The sequence below is a fragment of the Perognathus longimembris genome, chromosome 16 (assembly GCF_023159225.1).
Source record: "Perognathus longimembris pacificus isolate PPM17 chromosome 16, ASM2315922v1, whole genome shotgun sequence".
Taxonomy (NCBI): domain Eukaryota; kingdom Metazoa; phylum Chordata; class Mammalia; order Rodentia; family Heteromyidae; genus Perognathus; species Perognathus longimembris.
Window position 1 is genome coordinate 16413858 of NC_063176.1, and position 17133 is coordinate 16430990.

The following is a 17133-nucleotide window of genomic DNA, read 5'->3' on the forward strand; positions in this document are numbered from 1 at the left end:
TGGTGCTTTTCCTAAGACAACCGACTGGCATGCGGGCAGAGGATCCCTGGGGGCTTAATAAATTATATGGCGTAAGTTTTAAACCCCTTGATTTAAAGGACAAAAATTCTGGTGGTGATCTGAAAAAACAAGCCAAAATAAGAGCTAGTTGAATCATGGAGGGAAGGGCAACATAGAATAAAAATGTACTTTTCCTACTTCCCTTTCTGCTACACCACACATACATGGCACTCCCAAAAACATGTTAAAAGTTTTGGTTAGTAAAGTGATTACTTAGAAAAAGTGACAGACTTGAATGAATGAACCCCCTTACTGTGTGTTCGCTTGTTTAAACAATCTTTAGGAGACACTAGCCACTTATTTGAGCCAGAAGTGCTGGTCCACATCTATAAAACAGTCCTAGTACTCAGGAGGCTTGAGGCAGCGGGATGACAAGTTTAAGGCTAGCCCGAGTTACACAGCTATAATCTATCTCAAATAAAAAACAAACCCAGACTGTCTACTTATTTGAAAAAGTAATCTATTAGATAACAGGACAGAATGAGATATATTAGCTTCAGAAGTGGCTAGCAGCCAGTGAGACCCACATTGGACCTCAATGCCTGTTTAGGTGCAATTTTCACAATGCTCCTAATTGCACCGACTGATAAGATACTGTGTATGCTATGTAAACTATGATTATACATAGTACATTCAAATACATACTATGACTCTCATAGTAGACAGTGATTCTCCAATTTTTCTGCCAAATACTGAAAAGCATAAACCTGATTTAACAATTGTGCAAAAATGTAAATTACTATTTAGATTCTAAACTCCAAACAGAATGATAAAATCTAAGTATCTAAGGAATACAATGTGAGCTCATAAGTACTTGCTTTCACAGTCTCTCACTTTTCCTAGCCTATTGCTTTAATTTTGTCTTAATGTGTACCTGATCGCTTTATCTTAGCCATTAGCCACCATTAATGCTCTTTGGTTTGGTTTTTGCAGTATGGGGGATAATCCTCTCAGCACTAACACAAGCAAGTGAGCACTCAACCACTTGACTTGCATCCAGGTCTAAGTACATCTTACCTTTCTCTACTGTTCACCCTGAAAAAAAAAATCCAAAATCCAAATGTGAGGGAAGCACCTTCGCTTAGAAAGCATGGCTGCAGGGCCAGGCTGCCCTCGCCCAAGGGCTGGAACCAGGAAAGCTGGTGGTCAGGGTCCAGACGCGGGGAGGAGGGAGATGACTAGAACGTGCAGTCATACCTCCCACTAAGAATCCCGCAGGAAGTAATAAAACCAAAGGACAAGCAATTCTCTGCTCGGAAAGAAGTGTACAGCTTTTTATACTTATTTATCTGAAAGCTTCCCGAGTAAGGGCTAACTTGGGGCGTACATTGAGCCCGGCATTCTGGCTGTGTGGTCCACGCCGGCAGCATGCAGCACACCTGAGCGATTCCAGTCCACAGAGCAGCGCTGCAGGCCGGGAGTCTGGGCCCAGTCCCGCTGGGCCTTAGGATTTGCCTCCCGAATTCCACGGTTACCGTGTGGGGAGGGCACCCTGCCATCAGGGCTCACCTCCCCCACGAGACTGGAAAGAAGCCAGGGTTTAGAAGCCATGGGTGAGACCACAGCTTGTCAGTACCTCAGACGGACGGACTGCTGGCGGCCAGATCTCCCAGCAGCTGGCCAGACAAGCCACGCACTGGACTAAGATGAGGGGGCCAGCGCTTCTCCGTGCTGGAAACACGGGCGGTGAGCTGTCCTCAGGACGCTCGGCCAAGTCTGGGTTTGCCTTCAAGAAGGGACACTTCTCACAGCCCAGAGGGAGCGCTCCGTGTTTTCCTTTCTGGAGCTTTAAGGAAGACTTCCTGATCTGCACACAGGTCGCCTGATTTGAGAACTCGCTGAGGGATTTTCCAACTCCTAACATTTCCACTCAGGAAGCCAGCCAGCATTGTGGAAGAGAGTATTTCTCCACACGTGATCAGATGCAGAAGCCAGCACCGGAGACCACGAGAGACCACAGCACCCGAGGACACGGCTTCCCCGGAGGCCGTGAACGGGGCATTTTGGTTTCCTCGGGGAACCTAAGTCCTACAATTTCCTCCAAAGTTTTGTACTACACACACACACACTTAAAAACTTTAAAAAACCTTTCTGGCCTGAAACCTTGCCCTCACTGGGTGAGACAGACCCACAGCGAGTATGTGACCCCCCCATTCCACTTGCCTGGGGCAGATGTGGCGGCAACCGCCCTCATGTCTCCAGCACCAGGGTCTGGAGAAAGCAGCCGCCCTCCGCAATTTGGTAAAGTCATGTTATATTTTTAACCTAGTGGATTAATCAGTCAGGTCTCAGACATGACAGCAGGCTTCGTGATCTTTTTTCCTCTGTTATTCTTAGCTCAACTTCCACAGCTGAGTAAGACATTTTTCATGTACTTAGAAGAGTGTTGAGAATTATATTCCTTCCCAGGAGGAAGGAGTTGGCCCTTCGTATGACTTTGTCTCAGTATCTTAGGCAGAGAGACTTGGGAATGACCTTGGGGAAAACAGAGACCTCTTCATCGTCTCCAAGAAGTTAAAAAAAAAGGGGGGGGCCGGGAGGGTGGCTGGGAATATGGCCTGGTGGTAAGAGTGCTTGCCTCACATGCATGAAGCCCTGGGTTCCATTCCTCAGCACCACATATATAGAAAAAGCCAGAAGTGGCGCTGTGGCTCAAGTGGCAGAGTGCTGGCTTTGAGCAAAAAAGAAGCCAGGGACAGTGCTCAGGCCCTGAGTCCAAGCCCCAGGACTGGAAAAAACAACACAAAACAAAACAAAAAATTCAGAGCTCAATGTATCACAAGAAAGGAAAGGAGGATATTCTTCCCCCAAAAAGCTGTGTATCAAAGGAACAGATTAGGATCTTAGGTAATGCAGGCCCTGTACACTATGTCCAGTCCTCAAATGCAACTTCCAAAAATCTTATCAAATAAATGACAAATTTCCAGTACTTTACAATGTACTCTATCCTTTATATTATCCCAAAAGATATCCTAACCCCATGGTTAAGAGTTCTAACAAGAGATTATACACTCCTGAGTTAAAATGTGGATATAAAACTGGCATTAAGAGGCTCATAGTAGAAGAGTAAATTTTTATAGAGAAGTTTTTTCAGTAATTCCAAATACTAATATAATATTTCAGCTTATGTAAAATCAATTGCTAGGGCAAAACCTGAACACATAAAAAATCTGTCCTCAAAATGATGTGAAGCCAGGCACTAGTACCTTCCACCTGCTATCCTAGCTACTCAGAAAGCTGAGATCTGAGGATCAAAGTTCAAAGCCAACCAAAGCAGGAAAGTCCATGAGGTCCTTATCTCCAATTAACCAGCAAAAAGCTGAGTGCCAGCCTATAGAGCAAGAGCAGCTTTGTAGGAGGAGCAGGAGGCTCTGAGTTTAAGACCAAGTATCAGAAGAAGATGCTAAGACGGCTGCGTTCTTCAGTGACTGCTGAGGACTCCTGACGTGTGGCAGGAACGTGAAAGGGGAGCTCTGGGAGGAGGACCAAGGACACCTCACCAGGGAAACCATTCCCAGCCTCTGTGAGGCAACTTGAATGGGTTTAAGCTAAGCACTAGCCAAAATGCTTGTAAGGCAAGCCAGGTGCAGAGGCGGCTGGCCGGGGCCAGGTACTCACTTTTCTCTTTTTGGCCCCCTTGCTGGCACCGTCCGAACACCTCTTCTCAGAGTCAGACTTCTTCCCGGTGGACGGCGGCTTCTCCTCCGCTTTCCTCGCGCGGCTTCCCTTGCCTGGCGGCTGGGGTATCCGCGTCAGAAGGCTGAGGGTTATCTTCACCACCAGGCTTTGCGGGGCAGGAGTGTCCCTGAGCGGCGAGAGCACCCTGGTGTCTCTCAAGGGCAACAGCAGTCTGTCTCTGCGGCCATCCTCCTGGACCACCACCGCCTGCTGGCACCCACTAGTCCTGCCGCCGTGGCTGCCCCCGGGGGGCGGGCCCTGGCTCTGGGTCAGGGGAACCACACTGTCCTTGCTGGGCACGGGGCCTGCGGCGGCCTTGGAGGGGGTGGGGGGGCCGTTCTTGTGCTTCTTCTTCTCGCTGGGGGCAGGTGCGGTGGGCTTGGGGTCCCTGCTGCCCGCGGCGCGGGGCCTCCCTTTCGTCTTCACCTTGGGCTTGTCTTTGGCAGTCTGCTCCTTGGCGCCGTGCGGAGGGCCGGGCTCCAAGGGCACCTGCTGGCCCGCTCTGCAGTCCGCCTGCGCGGGGACCTTCACAGCTTTCTTGGGTTGTTTGGTTCCCACGGTTTGTCTGGGCGGAGGATCGTGCTGTGCTGGAGACTTCTGACAAGTCCTCTTCCCGGCGTGGGGGCCCTCGGGGGTGAGCCGGGGGGCTCTGCTGGAGCTCTTGGAAGGAGGGTCTTTGGATTCCGGGTGCTCCTGGCTGGTGCTGCCCTCGCCGCTCCCCTTGCTGCCCAGGGGTGGGTGTGAGGGCTCAGAGCTCCCCGCGCCCTCGGGGGGCACCGCTGGCTGGCTGACTTTGATCAGCCAGTTGTCCAGCTGCCATTTGTTTGTTGTCGGAGGCTCAGGCTGAAAATAAGGAAATCAAGTTGAAAAAATGTTTAAGGAACCAAGGATGTTTTACCAACTCTGTGAGCCACTGAATTATGCAGGGCTGCCCCTTGTGTCAGGCCGTCACTCCAAACCTAAGCACAAGGATCTGCTCACCCTTCTCTAGTTACAACTCTCCAACAACTCTTGAAACACTCCTCAGAGTTTTTGTGACTTCAGAATTTTTTTGCGGGATTACTGGTAGTCATTGACAAGTGCTGAGGAATCTTTGTGGTATAAATATTTTCATTCTGGCATAATTTGAACACAACTGACATATTTTACCTTGTAAACTCCCCTACTGGACTATGTGATGGGGAATCCTACCTAGGCTTTTTTTTTTTTTTTTTTTGGCCAGTCCTGGGCCTTGGACTCAGGGCCTGAGCACTGTCCCTGGCTTCTTCCGCTCAAGGCTGGCACTCTGCCACTTGAGCCACAGCGCCGCTTCTGGCCGTTTTCTATATATGTGGTGCTGGGGAATCGAACCTAGGGCCTCGTGTATCCGAGGCAGGCACTCTTGCCACTAGGCTATATCCCCAGCCCCTACCTAGGCTTTTCAGAGACAGCTAATGAACTAGTAAGTTTTAGTGATTTTTTTTGGGGGGGGGGCAGTCAGCCATGGGGCTTGAACTCAGGACCCAGGCGCTGTCCCTGACCTCTTTTGCTCAAGGCTAGCATTTTACCACTTTGAGCCACAACACCACTTCCTGTTTTCCAGTGTTTTAACTTTCCTACCCAGGCTGGCTTTGAACCATGATCCTCAGATCTCTTGAGTAGCTAGGATTACAGGTGTGAGCCACTGGCGCATGGCTAGCTTTAGTGATTTTAAAACATGACAAACATTTTTAAGTGACAAGGTTCTTAGTGTATCACAGATATATACTGATTTTCAGACTTTATACCATATAGCGTAGTGAACTCACTTTAGTCAAGGTAGAATCATGTTAGAACAATGGCCACATGGTTTCTCCTTTTCTCCTTCTCTCATCCTGTTTTTAGGATACTATCTCTCACCACTTCCTACACTTACACCAAATCTACTTCCCCGCTGTTATTTGAATTTCAGGAAAGGGAGAGAGGGAAGAAGAGAATCACTATTATGTATCCAGGCATTCTGTCAATAAATCTACATGCAACAGTTTAACAGAGCAAGATGATTAAGGTTAGAGAAAAGATAAGCACATATACTTGTCAACCCTGAGTTCCTAGAAGAATCAGAGGTATGTGCCACCAGTGGTGAACAAATCCAACAGGCAGTAAGATGCAGTACAGCTGATCTGGGCAGGCCTTCCAGCCCTACCTCTCACCCACTGGCTGTGCTTGCAACTGTAGCTCAAGTTGACCAGCCCCTTGGAAGGGTGTTCATGTGTGAAGGCAAGGGGAAGTCATTCTTGGTGTCATGTGTCTCTGCTCCCCTCACTCAAAACAGGGCAGTACTGAGATCCATTTACTAATCCCTAAAGGAATGTCCTGGTTACAGAAATATCACATTTTCCTCCAACACACTCCTACATGTCCAAAAGGGAGGCCTATGGCCCAGTTTCAGGATAAAATGGAGTAGGGGGAGGAAGACAAGAAGGAAGGGTAGAGCAATTGCTATTTTGTACCTAACAACGCTGTGAAATGAACAGATCCCTTGGATATTGGCATGGAGTACTGTTTGCATAGGGATTAATTTAAAACACTCTAAGTTTTAGTCAGGTAAGTGCCAGACAGGATTAAGGCTTGGTCTTCCTTTCTTGTCTCTGCTTTCTTCATTCCTCTCAGAGCTGGTACAACCTATACATTGTAAATCAGAAAGGATGAAAAGAGTATATCGGTATTTTTCTTGGCACTTTCCTGTTTTGACTACATTGCCCTTTACATCTCTTAGCTTGTTAATCTGAAAAAGTTCATTTTAAATGAATTACGGTTCTAACAAAAAAACTTCTGAGTTATATGCAATATATGCCTTGTCTTAGATTAAAACTTCATGGTTAGCCAGGCACTGGTGGTTCAAGCCTGTAGTCCTAGCTACTCAGGAGGCTAAGATCAGAGGTTCACAGTTCAAAGGCAGCCTGGGTACGAAAGTCCATTAGACTCTTATCTCCAGTTAACCATCAGCAAAGCATAAGTGGTTCCAGTGGTAGAGCATTGAGCCGAAGAGCTCAGGGACAGTGTCCAGGCCTAGAGTTCAAGCCCCACAACTGACCAAAAAAATAAACAAAACAAAAAAACAACGAAACTTCATCGTTGTATGGAATATAAATACAAAAAAGTTAAGTAAATAAAAGGCATTAAAAGTGAAACTGGAAGGAGGTAAAGTTAAAACTCAGATCCACAGTGATTATAGAAGTCATACTCTAACAGACTTCCAAGAAAGGTAGGAATAACAAGGGCACTGGTGATAAAAACAAAAACAAAACAAAAACAAAAACACATCAGATTTTAAAGTTAAGTGCCACCATCTGAATTCTCATGGTACTACTCTTTACAAACAAGACAAAAAAGAGGCATTTAAATCAAATAGCTTATTAAAAGCTCTAAGAGTTGAAGAGGCAATTAACACAAAGTAGTTTACTACCAAAGCACTGGGCAATGAATAGATTAGAAAGCTGAGCAGACTCATGAATATCCTAGAACAGAAAGGCGGTTTCTGAACTTTACTTGTAAGTAGCTGGGTGGCAATGTGTCCTACTTATTTTGCAAGGCTGACACTTATATTCTGCCTCCCATTAGAAAGCAGATACTGAAATTGAATCCCTGGTGGCTGGTCCCCAGGTTCAGTGGCAGCTCTGCAGCATGTGCATGATGTTCTAGGGCTCAGGGTCCCTGAAACATGTCATTCAATGACATAAGTTAAAGTGAGCATAAAAGCAACTTTCCCAGAATTTAAAAAAAAAAAAAAAAAAGTAGGGCTGGGTACTGGTGGCTCGCGCCTGTGCCAGCCATATGTGGACAAGCCCCCGTGAAAGAAGGAAGAGGCCAGCGTCTCAAGCTCCAGTACTGGGGATGGATGAATGAATGATGTGATGATGAACAAATGAGAACAGAAGCATTCTACGACACACCGCTTTCCTTTCTCTCTTGTCTGTGCTGGGACTGGGGCTTGAATTCAGGGCCCGCACACTCCATGCTGGCACTCTACCCTTTGAACCCCAGTTGCACTTCAGGCTTTTCTGCTGGTAAATTGGACAGAAGAGTTTCACAGACTTTCCTGCCCGAGGTGACTCTGAACTGGACCCTCGCGTCTCAGCCACTTGACTAGCTAGGACTGCAAGCAGCAATGCACACAATTTTCTTTTTTAATATGTTGTGTTTCTTTTTTCTTCTTTCTCTTTTGGCCAAAGTCTTGTTGCTGGCCTTGAGTTCTTACCTTTACCACTACAGTGCTGAGATTACAGGCGTGCAACACCCTATCTGGCTTTACTCTAATAATTTCTTAATAATGGGATATAAATCTCATTATTAGAAATACAAGATTAAAGTGGTTTTCAAGTTTCAATTATTTAGCTAATCAACACTTTTTTAATTATCTTTTGATACCAATAGTCTACAAACCATGATTTTTCTTACAGAAGGTGAAACAAAGACAAAGATCTCATAACCATTAACAGCGAGTAATACAAACAAGTTGTCTACATAGCATATTCAGCCTCCTTTTCACTGACATATAGAAGAAATAATTTCATTAGAAATTAGTGTCGCACAAGAAAACAAAGAGCCCCAGCAGAGTTGCTTCTAAAACTTGAAAGTAGTTCTAAAACGTCAAGCAGTTAATCCTAATCCATGCTAATGCACAATGAAGCCTGAGCCTTTACTCTGTACTAGACAGACTCATATTTAATAATAATGATATATTTCTTCAGTGCTCCCTGTCCCCAGGACAAACCCAGAAGCCTCACTACCTGATATCAAGTGTTTCAAGTTAATGCTGTAATTGAATTGGCATCCTTCTAAGCTACAGAAATGAATGGAGAAAAAGTGAGGTCTTTCTTAATTGGAAGGCCTCATTGCCTGGTACTCTCACCGTAACTATGCAGTTTCCCTAGATGCTGGTCTCCTTCATCGGAAACAAACCCAAGCGCCTTCCCGCTTCACTACTGCCCTTCCCTGGCACCACTTTGCTGCTGCTGCTGCTGGGTTCTGAGGGCGTGTGGCAAGCGTGCTAGCTGTTACAGCTTCTGTGCTCAGCCATCCAGTTCATAACACACGTTTTCTACATACATTTAGTGCTTGAGGCTCTCGGCCTCACTGTTTGTTCATCTTTACCATGTCTCTTGATGAGGCGCATGGGCAGAAGGGAGCAAGAACAATCTACCTTGGCAAAATGACTTGTCATCAATTCAAGGCAAGGCTTTCAGTGACTCGGAAATAGAACTCCCCATTGACTTATTTGTAGTTCACATTCCTGCCCTTGACTAAACCAGGCCTTGCCTTAATTCATGCATTCCTGAAATTTCAAAAAGAAATTTCATTAGTATTAAAACAGGATCCTGCCAAAACAAGTTTTCTTTTTCAAAAGACAGGCGAAGAAGACGGTGTGCAAACATTCTTAATAAGCTGCACTAGCAGCAGTGGACAAGAACCTATGCCTATGTTTTAACCAGGGAGGTGATGTGTCTCCCAAAACTCCATCACCAAATACTTGGTAAGCTATAAGTAAGAAAGCAAGGCACTTTGCGGGCCGCTCGCTCTCCGCCCTGAGGGCCAGCATCCTGGACGGCCTTGGGGACACAGTACCTCCGGAGCTGGGGCTTCGAGGGGCTCATTCTCGCTCTCACTGGAGCTAGACTCGCTCTCCGAGTCCGAGGAGCTGTCTGAGTCACTGGTGCTCTCCGACTCGGCGCTGCTGGAGTGGGCCGCCACCACCGGCTCCGGAAGCAACTGGGGGGCACTGCGAAGCAATCAGGGACACGGTTAGACCCCCGCTGCTTCTTGCCAGGCAGAAGGAAGCCTTGCTAGCACCTGCCACTGGTGGACATGGGGGGATAGTGGTTAAAGAGAAAGTGCTAAGTCCAAGTGGACAACACAGAAGAGACCTGTGGCCTTGCCTCCCGAGGGCAGGTCAAGCTACGCAAAACCAAACTAGATGCCGGGGCCTGACATCCAGGGTCGCCGGACATCCAGGGTCGGTAGCCAGGGTCTAGACGGCTGTGGAGGACCACATGCGTGCCGGGGCCCAGAAAGGCTACTGGCACTTTAAGTGATCTGGCTCCTCCTATGCATAGCCAAAAGAAATCCAGGTATAAAAGAAAAAAAAATCCTTGTAACTGTAACCCCTCTGTTCATCACCTTGACAATAAAATTAAATTTTTTAAAAGAGTGAAAGAAAAAAAAACTTCAGAGCAAATCTCCCTATCAACTAACTGTGTGTTGGGGAGACATCACTGAGGAGGAAGATGAACTCAAGTGGTTCATGCACGCCTCTCAATGGAATTACAAATAGGCCATACTTGATGAATGGCTGGAGGTGAACTGATCCAAGATCAGGCCATAACATTACGTAAATGAGAAAACACAGAAATCACTACTAAACACATGGGATTACACTCATAGGCAACCCTAGAAGCTTGCCTGAGATGCCCTTAGTTACAGCAGCAGATCATTAAGTATAATCCCGAAAGCTTCCATATCTATTTGAAAATAATATTTTCAAAACAAATTCTTTTTTTTTGCTTTTTTGGTCTGTCATGAGGTTTTTGAGTGGTTAATTGGAGATAACAGTCTTACAGACTTTCTTGTCTAGGTTGGCTTTGAACTGTGATCCTCATATCTCACTATCCTCAGTAGCTAGGATTACAGGATGAGCCACTAGTGACCCCCTCAAAACAAATGCTTATTAAGAACTTAGAATAGCGCTGGGAATCTGGCTTAGTGGTAGAGTGCTGGGCTATCATACTTGAAGCCCTGGGTTCGATTCCTCAGCACCATATATATATGTGGCCAGAAGTGGTGCTGTGGCTCAAGTGGTAGAGTGCTAGCCTTGAGCAAAAAGAAGCCAGGGACAGTGCCCAGTGCTCAGGCTCTGAGTCCAAGCCCCAGGACTGGGGGAAAAAAAAAGACAAAAAAAAATTAGAATAGGGCTGAGGATGTGGCTTAGCAATAGAGTGCTTGCCTGGGTTCAATTCCTCAGCAGCACATAAACAGAAAAGGCCACAAGTGGTGCTGTAGCTCAAGTGGTAAAGTGCTAGGACTTGAGCAAAAGGAAGCCCAGAGACAATACCCAGTGCCCAGGCCCGGAGTTCAACAAGCCCCAGGACTGGTTAAAAAAAAAAACAAACTTAGAATAAAAAATAGTAAATAAGTAAAAGCACTAATTGAGGTAACTTGAAAGCAAACATATTGTACCAATCCCAGTCACTTCCTGTCCACACTCCCCATTGTGCTAGTACCTGAGCCAGTGACTACAGAGGGAAACACACTTCAAGGAAGTCCCACCCCAGGGGTTTTCTTTCACTTTCCCTCTACTTCCACTTTAGACTAATCGCTCCTGTCTAAGTAAACATGACCCACTAGAAATGCTAACAAAACTGGATATAAATAAACCCATGGGCCTCTTCCACCATTAACTATAATCCCAAACATTAGGCATGCTTTTATGGTTGATCTTGTCTCTGAATGCCTGAGTTCACATCAAGGGAGTAAGGTAATTGAACTCACGAAGAGCAGGAACTTGTCACCTTAAATCCCCACATTTAGTAACAGGAGAAAAGACAAAAAAGAGTTAAAATAGGTCCCATTAAAAAAACTGAACTATCACATTTTATAAACTATGGCTGGCTCACGTTGAAAAAGTGTCATTTCTCACTCAATTTAAATATGCTACAGATAATTTTTAATGCAGTTGTAACAATTTGACAATAGGTCTAACTAGGAACATAAATAATGAAAATAAGTTCTAATATGAATTTGTTACCTTCATAAAAAATAGTGGGCTCTTCAGTCTAACTTTTCAAATGCTGATGATAAACTATCTTAACTGTATTTTTCAATTCTAAAACAAATTTTTTAAGACAGGGTCTACGTAGTTCAGAAAACCCGTGATCCTGAGGCCAGCCTCCCTAGTGCTAGGATTACAGGCATGTGCTACCACACCCAGCCCAAGAATTTTAACAACTAGTTTTTGCAGGTGGGTGTGGGGACTCTTCTACATTTATAGGGTTAATAACAACTACCTTTTTAGCTTCCAAAATATTAAGCTAGCCCTTTCTTTTAACTGTGATCTTCCATTTTCAAATCCCTAAAGAAACTAAAAGCTTTGGGTTTTTGTTTTTTTTTTCCCCCAGTCATGAGGCTTGAACTCAGAACCTGGGCACTGTCCTTGGGCTTCTTTTGCTCAAGGCTAGAACTATACCACTTGAGGCACTGCACCACTTTCGGCCTTTTCTGTTTATGTGGCACTGAGGAATTGAACCCAGGGCTTCATGCATGCTAGACAAGCCCTCTACCAACTGAGCCACATTTCTAGACTGAAACTAAAAGTTTTAAGGCCAAGGCCTTATCTTCTGACTGAGTAAAACTCCACTAGTTTTCTCCATGGAGAGAGAGAACCCACAGACAGTACCTTGGAGGTGCAGCTGAGGAAGGAGGCTTCTCTGTGCCCTACAAATTCACAAAAAGAGGAGAAGACCAAGGGAGAACAAAAAGAGAGGGGAAAAAAGAGAGATTAGAACAACAGCTCAGATATGCTGAATGGATTTCAAAGGTTCTTGCTATCACCAGATACAGGAAACTTACCTGTTCATTCTCACTGTCGTCACTGTCACTCAGCTGGAGGTCATCTTCCAGCATGCTGGGCAGGGAGAGACAGGAGAGAAGTTGAGATAACCATGCGCGCGCGCGCGCGCGCGTGTGTGTGTGTGCGTGTGTGCGTGTGTGTGTGTGTGTGTGTGTGTGTGTGTGTGTGTGTGTGCGCGCCAATGTTGTGGCTAGAACTAAGGTCCTCTGGTTGTTGCTTAGCTTTCTGCTCAAGGCTGGCACTCTACCACTTGAGCCACACCTCCACATCAGGCATTTTGCTGATTAAATGGAGATAAACGTCTCTCGGATTTTGTCTGCCTTGGCCACTTTAAACCAGAATCCTCAGATCTCAGCCCCCAGAGTGGCTTAAGATTTGTATCAATGAGTCACCAGCCTCAGGCCTTGTAATTACCATCACGTGCGAGCTGGTCCTGGGGCTTGAACTCAGGGCTTGGGCTTCGTCACTGAGCTTTTTTTTTTTTTTTTTTTTTTTTTTTGCTCAAGGGTAGTTCTCTGCCACTTGAGCCAAGGCCCTACTTCCAGCTTTTTTTTTTTTTTAAGGGAGATGAAGAGTCTCATGGACATTCCTACCCAGGATGGCTAGGAACTATGATGCTCAGATTTCAGCCCCCTGAATGGCTAGGATTACAGGTTTGAGCAACAAGGGCCCAGCCTAATTACTTTTTAAGCATACAGAAATTATGTCTAATGACATAAAGGAGTAACAGAATAAGAATTGTTTCATCAATTTCATAATTTCAAGACGAGCACTGCTTCAATCCAAGGCCTTTCCCATCTCAAAACCCTATCTTTCACAGGTCTCAATGCTGAAGTGCAATTACTATCGTAAGCATTTGGCCCAATCCCACAACTAAGCTCTCCACCCCTCCTCAGTGAATCCAAGTCAGCAAAGCAAATAACCTGAGGAGGAACAAGGAGCCAAAAGAAAGGGAGGGAGAGAAAAAAGAAAGGGGAGGGATGGAGGGACAGAGAGGGGGAAGGCAGGGAAGGAACATATACAATACATTCAAAGTCAAATTATTTCGTTTCACAGTCTCTAACCGAAGGACAATGATGATTAACTATACTTGAGTGAATGTTGAGTATTTGTAAAGCACTTAGAAAGGCATTTGGATATAAAAAGTGCCATAGAAGAATTAAATACAAAATAAGATCATAAGAAATTATCAAGGCAGCTCTCACCACATTTTTGGTCAAAGGACATTATTAATATTGAAGCTCTACTTTTCACTTACAAAAAAAGTTCTTTTATCTGCTTAACCCTAGCCACCACTGGGAGGAATAGCAGTACAAACCTTATTGCTCTCCTCCTCATTAAAAACAAGTCAGTTACTTTCCTCAAACTCCTATTAAGACATTTCTATCAGGGCCAGTGGCTGGGACCTATAATCCTAATTGCTATTTAGGAGGCTGAAATCTAGACATCCAGGAGGCAAAATCCTGTGACTTTTATATCCAATTAACCACCAAAACACGGGAAGTGGAGGTTTAGTGCAAGTGTAGAGTACAAGCTTTGAGCAGAAAAAAAAAAAAAAAAAAAAAACAAAGAGATAGTGAGCAGGCCCTGAGTTCAAGTCCCAGTACCGAAATCCTCCCCTCCCCCTATCTCTTCCCATATACCCTTTCCTCTAGGCATGCTAACTTATAACATACTATATTATTGAAATTAAACCTTTTCCAAACCTGCTTTTTCTCTCATTTCAATACTTTTCTCGCTCTGTAAGCTTCCTCCTTGAAGACAGATGCCCCAAATATCAAAGGATGAATCACTACTTGCTCCCTCTCACTTCCCCTAAATTTCAGAGGACCATTTGAGGCAATGCTACAAGTAAAACTGAAAAGAGTGGGGCTGGGGGGAATACTTGCTTCAGTATCTACTGATGTTCCCCAAAAGCAAATCACATTACAACTTAAAAATCATTTAGTATATTTAAAACTGCCTCTTAAATAACCTGACCAACAGATATTACTGCAAATCCACTACCTACTACTGAAGTAAGCAGGCACAGTTATTTTGAGGAGCCTTGTTAAAAATCACTATGTTTAAGCACACACCTGTAATCCTAGCTTCTCAGGAGGCTAAGATCTGAGAATCACAGTTCAAAGCCAGCCCAGGCAGAGTCCATGAGACTCTTAATCTCTAATTAAAAACCAGAAACTGGAGTTGCACTGTGGCTCAAAATGGTGCGGGACAGCATCCAAGCCCTGAGGTCAAGCCTATGACACACACACACACACGCGCGCGCGCACACGCACACACAATACACACAATACACAATTTCACTGTATTTTCTAATGAAAGTAAGTTATAAATCTTGGCTTTCCCATAAATGATTGCCTACATGCAAAGCAGTAATCCTGCCAAATAACTATGTCACCAATAAGCATACTGAAAAGCCATCCTGTGACGAGTTTCTAAAATAGACCCAAGCTGTTAGCTTCCTGTAAATGCAGACCTTGCCAATATTTATCAAATAGAAGCTAAGTTATATTTTAGAAAATACAAGCTTGAGTCACAGATTTGGTACTTAGCAGTCATCACGGAATGAGAGAACAAGTCACTGGACACACTTCCTTTCCATGGTGGCTTGGCTAGGGAGGGAATCTACTATCAACCACAGATAACAAAACTGCGTAAATGGACCCCTTGATTCTTAGTCACTGGATCTGCTCGGTAACAAATGATTACGTAATCCCACCACGCCTCCTGCCCAGAGGATTAAAAGTCCTCTCATGTTTTCTCCCAGCTACTGAATAACCGCTAACTTCCAATGGAGACACTCTCCTAAAGTAAATCGAGGTATTTAAGAGTTCCGAGTTTCAGTTTCTCTTGCTCTTTGGGAGTAACAGGTACTATGAAAAACCCTTTTACAGATTCTGAAATTATTTCCCTTCAGAAAATTATGTGCAATAATAAAATAAGCCTCCAAGTACAACAGCTATATTCGAGACCCAAAGGGTAGGGACAGTGCTCTGTAAAGGGAGCTGGCAAAGAAATACAAAAAGAAACGGTAAGCTATTGGGTCAAATGAAATATTATACTCATGTAAGTTATGCATGTGACTTATGCTAAGTATCTCACTCAAACAATTTGTGGGAATAATTGCCTTGACAAAGAATAGGTTTATCTCAAATCTCACCACACATAGGTATACTGTCAGGGTCTGCTGAGCCAGCCAATGATCATCACCAAACCTTCCAGAGGTGAGTCAAACATCATCAGAGGGAAATCAGCACACACCGAAGGTCCTGGGAGGCAGGAGGGGCCAAGAAGAAATACTGCATGCTGCTTTTAATAGCAAACACACATTGCATCTACTACTGTGATTCCTTCTGCGGCTGGCCACCCATTACCGGTGAAGGCTGGGTCTTTTCTGAACTTTGAGTATGAAGGTGAGTACATGGGCCAGCACCTGGACATCAGCTTACACTCGGTCTCATTCTTATCCACCAAACCTAGGTAAAAGGACAGAAGCCAGGGCAGGGTGCCCTGCCTAGCTACCACAAATTCCTCTGGGGTAGAATCAAGGGGCTTTCACCTTCTTAATGAGAACGTAGTAGGTCCTACAAAGCTGGCTGAGTCAACAGTAGCCACTTTGCCAAGTCAACAGCCATAGGCCAGACTAGTGTCCACCGTAGGTACTCCCGCTCTCAAAACCCTGCCAAAGACATGCCCAGGATCATGAATTTGGCACTGGCTGGAGCTTCATCTCATACTAATCCCCCTGCTTTGGCTAATATATGACACCGTGGTTAGAAGAAATAATGGACACCCCAAAATCTAAGTTCTATAACCCACCATGAGAAAGGCCACTACTGAAATGGAATAACTGCTACTTTTGTCCTTTAAGAAAACACCTTAACTTTAAACCTTACATTTTCTAACTGGTCAAAGACCTCCTAAGTTTAATTTCCAAGTTCCAAGGTGAGGCCAGGATTTCAAAACCAGTGGCACCACACCACTGTTTTGGCACTGTTCAAAAGAAATCAAACTGCTTGGGTAAAGCAGGTCTTTGAACTACCATGTAGGTTTAACCACATTCTGCATTACTAGCTAGGCAGGCATGTCACCCAGAGGTTGCAGGCAATCCCCACCTCTGCACAGATGCGTTCTGCAGGCTGCCTGGCGAGCCACACACAGGTTCCAGCAGGCCCGCTGCCATGAGTCCGCCCCTGGGGACTGTGTGAAGACATGGGGACAAGCTTGGCTTTCTCATCCACTTCTCAGCACTGGGATTTTCGGAAGGTTCGGTTGCCAGGATTCTATCACAGCTCAGTTCAAAACCCCACAATTTTAAGTAGACTCATTTCATGGTGTTACCTTTCTTACAATCATTTTGTTTGAGAAGGTGCAAGCAAAGGCAAGGCTACAGTAGTTATTTGTAGTTAATAAGTCATGAGCATGGTATCAAGTGTACTTAAAATGGGAAGACAACTAATACTTTTCAGAAACCACTAATGAGTAGGTGAGTATGTATAGTGCCACAATCTCTCCACTCACAGTTGGTTTAAGGGGTAGATGTGTAATGAGAATGTGGAAAGAAGGATGAGCTACAGAGCATAGCTGGGTTTCCTCACATTTATACTCTATTGAGTTGTTCTACTTTGTTGTGCTGGTACTGAGACCTCAACTCTGGGCCTCATGCTTGTTTTGTTTTAAAATACCTTTGTGTAACATATTAACTGAAGTATGATATATGTAAGGGAAAATTCAAGTGATGTAACCCCTTTGAACAACTTAGAGTTTAACAAAATGAGTGCCTGGAAGCAGGTAGTTGGGGAATACAG

General features: G+C 44.8%; 1 protein-coding gene across 1 annotated transcript in view; it reads right to left on the reverse strand.

The window, feature by feature from the left end:
* The window catches only part of Aff1 (AF4/FMR2 family member 1), a 127570-nt gene that overhangs the window by 20220 nt on the left and 90217 nt on the right, over positions 1–17133 (reverse strand). The window contains 4 exon segments of the mRNA XM_048364541.1: positions 3679–4581; positions 9325–9478; positions 12149–12186; positions 12322–12376. Of these exon segments, the coding sequence (XP_048220498.1) occupies positions 3679–4581; positions 9325–9478; positions 12149–12186; positions 12322–12376 (1150 nt within the window).